Raw genomic sequence first — 3077 nt, 5'->3', positions numbered from 1 at the left:
AGCAGGAAAGCCGTATCCTCAGATGGCATAAAGGGAATTGTGCCAATTACCAGCTAAGGCCCTGGCTTAGATCTTCAACAGAAACTGTAAACATCTCTAGCTTTTATTTAAAAAAAAGTAAGCAAATACCTTTGTATCTATCCAGCTCAATGCACAGGCTCTAACTTGTACTTTCACGTCATTGTCTCTTGTAGGAGGAAGGTTTTCCTAGGACAAATTTACAGATGTTACATTATTCAGTGCAACATGAATGTGTTAGTAGGATCCTCTCAAGCTCTTGAAAGTGCTTTTTCACAGCGTCCTTGTTTTATTGCTCTGTAGTCAACGAAAAGGGAACTGATACCACAATGGATTTACAACACCATTTTGAGTACATGTATATTTCTACTGCAGACTGACCACTAGACCTTACTAAACCTCAACAGACACTGACATTACTTTTCTTTACTGTTCTACTGTTCTTTCTTTTACTGTTTCATTTCTTTTACTGTTTCATTACTGTTCTTTTTTATCTGCAAGTTAAATATCACACCGTTATCTGAAACAATTTTAGTATGTAATTACCCCTCTTGTGTCTGCCTAACAAATAGAAGGAAGCAGAATCTTTAATACTAGAGTTATATCGGATGGAAGAGTATTGGAGAGTTTTAAGAGAATTTTGACATGAGTGTTTGACATCTGTCCTGACAAACTTACTGAGGTAAATACTCAAGTAGTCCAGATGATGTCAAAGAAACAGCACTGATAAGAATTAGTGTTAACTCCTACAGATGATGGCTGCCTCACATACAGAAGTGTTCTACTGATAAAGCCTCCCCTTACTATTTCAAGTTTTGGTTTGGGGATTGATATCTGAAATGATTTTAAGTAGTTGAGTACTGCTCCTTTAAGGTATTTAGTTAGCCAAGTTGAGTTCTGGACTGCTGACTCCACACAGCTCTTGAAGAGCTACCTTAGGTACTGGAGGCAAAATAATGTATCTTCATGTTATATAGTAGTCTGCAGCGTAGATGCGTGTTGAAATTGAAAGTCATGGGGGAGCTTTATTTCTGCTTCTGAAGTTAAGATGTTTGCTTGAGCTTTCTGTGATTTATTTTTTAAAATTCTTCCCAGAAAACAGCTGTTGCTCTTCTTCTAGGCTTAGCAACACAACAGTAACCTCTGTCCATGGAATATTGAGCTGAACTTTTTCTCACCCCAGCTGAGTTAAATGCATGCTGTTCCTTCAAAATTGCAAGGCATTTTGCCAGTCAGACTGACCTCCTGCTCCTCAGACAAACCAAAGTAGGTTCTCACTCTTTGTTCCACAAACCAGAAAAGTCATTAATCTGTTGAGCTATACAAATACTGTGTCTCTAGTTTTAAAAAAAAGTTAGAATCTAAGGGACTTACGTAGTTTATGTAAACTTAAGCTTATGTTGTCTTTTGGAACTATCCTTTTGGTATGCATCGCTCAATTAACTGCTACAATGCACATAATAAAATTGCTTTTCTTTATAAAAGAATACAAGTCTTAAAACCAAAAAGAGACAATGAAATGTTTGTGCTGTTAACTGCCTCCTGCCTTCATAATTTTAATATGTCATCAGGAATTGACCAAGCACCATGTAAGAAAGGTTTACTATGGAAATTCTTCATCCAAGGTATTGACTTTTCATTATCCACCTTCTGTTCTTTTAAGGTCTCCTCAGCCAACTAGCTTTCCTTTTCCTAACTTTTTTCAGTATATATTTTTTTTTTAATTTAAGATGAGGATTCCATGGCATTGGTCATGACAGAGACACCTGCAGAATCAGTTCCTGTCTGAAGAGATTTAAATAGACAATTAGGCAGATGAAGACTATGCCCTGGAATGCAGCTTCGAGATCTGCTTTATCTTTCCTAAGCCTGTATCAGAGCTGTCTGGCTCACTTGTTGCCAGCATCTATGTATTACCACCCTCTCCTTTGTGCTGGAGCTAGCAATCATGGACCCATCACAATGATGTGAACTAACTTGTAACAAATTACTAGTTTTCACCTGGACAAGTAAGCTGATCCATCTCACCTTACAGCTGCATGACTCCTAAAAACATTACAAAGAGAACAAAAACATGCTGCTGAAAGGTGAACAAACCTTTTCATCAAAAGTGCAATTTCAAAATCAGTTAATGTAGATCTAAGACTGCCCCACGAAAAAGCAACTTGGTTGTATCAAAATCACCCATCTGATTATATTGTTCTCTTCAGGCAGTTCATCAGATGTGCTTCTGTATAGGGACTCTGCAGCTGTTCAAGCAAGATTCACACCAGCACTATGTTGTTTCATTTCGATACTATGTGGCTCATAGGTATATTGAGGTCTCCATATTACACAGGTATACGTAGGTATCTATAGTAATTTATTTTTGTTCCTATAAGAGATTTAAGAACGCAGGTTCACATTCTCAAAACCATGTAAGCATTTTTTCTAGGGTTCACACACCCATACTGCATCAACACATACTCACTGACATCTTATTTTAGCCTCATGCCACAAGCTCATGTGTACAGACCATCCAATTAATGTTTTCATCAAACTGACAAAAACCATTTAGCACAATATTTTCAGCTAAATTTGAAAGAAAAATAGTCATCTTCTTGTCGTTCCTTTAAGATGTAGGAAAATAGGTAGCTAGACAAAAGAGACTTAGCAATGCCTCTGAGAAAAAGGCTGCACTGTGATCTCAAGAGCAAAGAATTTGAAAGAGGAAAGAAAATAACAGTAGGAACACTCCAAACGCTTTTTCAGTGACCAGAAAATCCAATCAGGTGATGTGAATCCATGTGAAGTCAGGGTTCAATTGTTACGCCGGCAAAACTTGTTTTTAAATTATGGACACCTGAAATGCACAGAGAAATCTAGCTCTGGTCTTGCCAAGTGCTTCATGATGACAGTAAAATGAACACCCCCTACTTTCCTTTACCTGCCCATATGTGCAAGAATTACACCAGTTCTTTTTTAAGTCTACCGAATAGTTATGTGTCTCAATTCCCTTGTGGCATTTAGCCACACGCTCTTCTTCCACTGAATGATTAATAGTGCTATTATGATCAGAA

At 37.5% G+C, this 3077-nt stretch overlaps 1 protein-coding gene across 1 annotated transcript in view; it reads right to left on the bottom strand.

Annotated features, from left to right (window-relative positions):
* Window positions 1–3077, bottom strand: part of CRYZL1 (crystallin, zeta (quinone reductase)-like 1) — a 20430-nt gene that overhangs the window by 17197 nt on the left and 156 nt on the right. Inside the window, exon 2 of the mRNA XM_010135202.1 lies at window positions 130–209. Coding sequence (XP_010133504.1) covers window positions 130–209 — 80 coding nt within the window. The remainder of the gene's footprint in view (window positions 1–129; window positions 210–3077) is intronic.

This window comes from Buceros rhinoceros, unplaced genomic scaffold (genome assembly GCF_000710305.1).
Source record: "Buceros rhinoceros silvestris isolate BGI_N320 unplaced genomic scaffold, ASM71030v1 scaffold29974, whole genome shotgun sequence".
Classification (NCBI taxonomy): Eukaryota; Metazoa; Chordata; class Aves; order Bucerotiformes; family Bucerotidae; genus Buceros; species Buceros rhinoceros.
The sequence above is the reverse complement of the archived record's forward strand: the minus strand, read 5'-3'. Positions and strand labels throughout refer to the sequence as shown.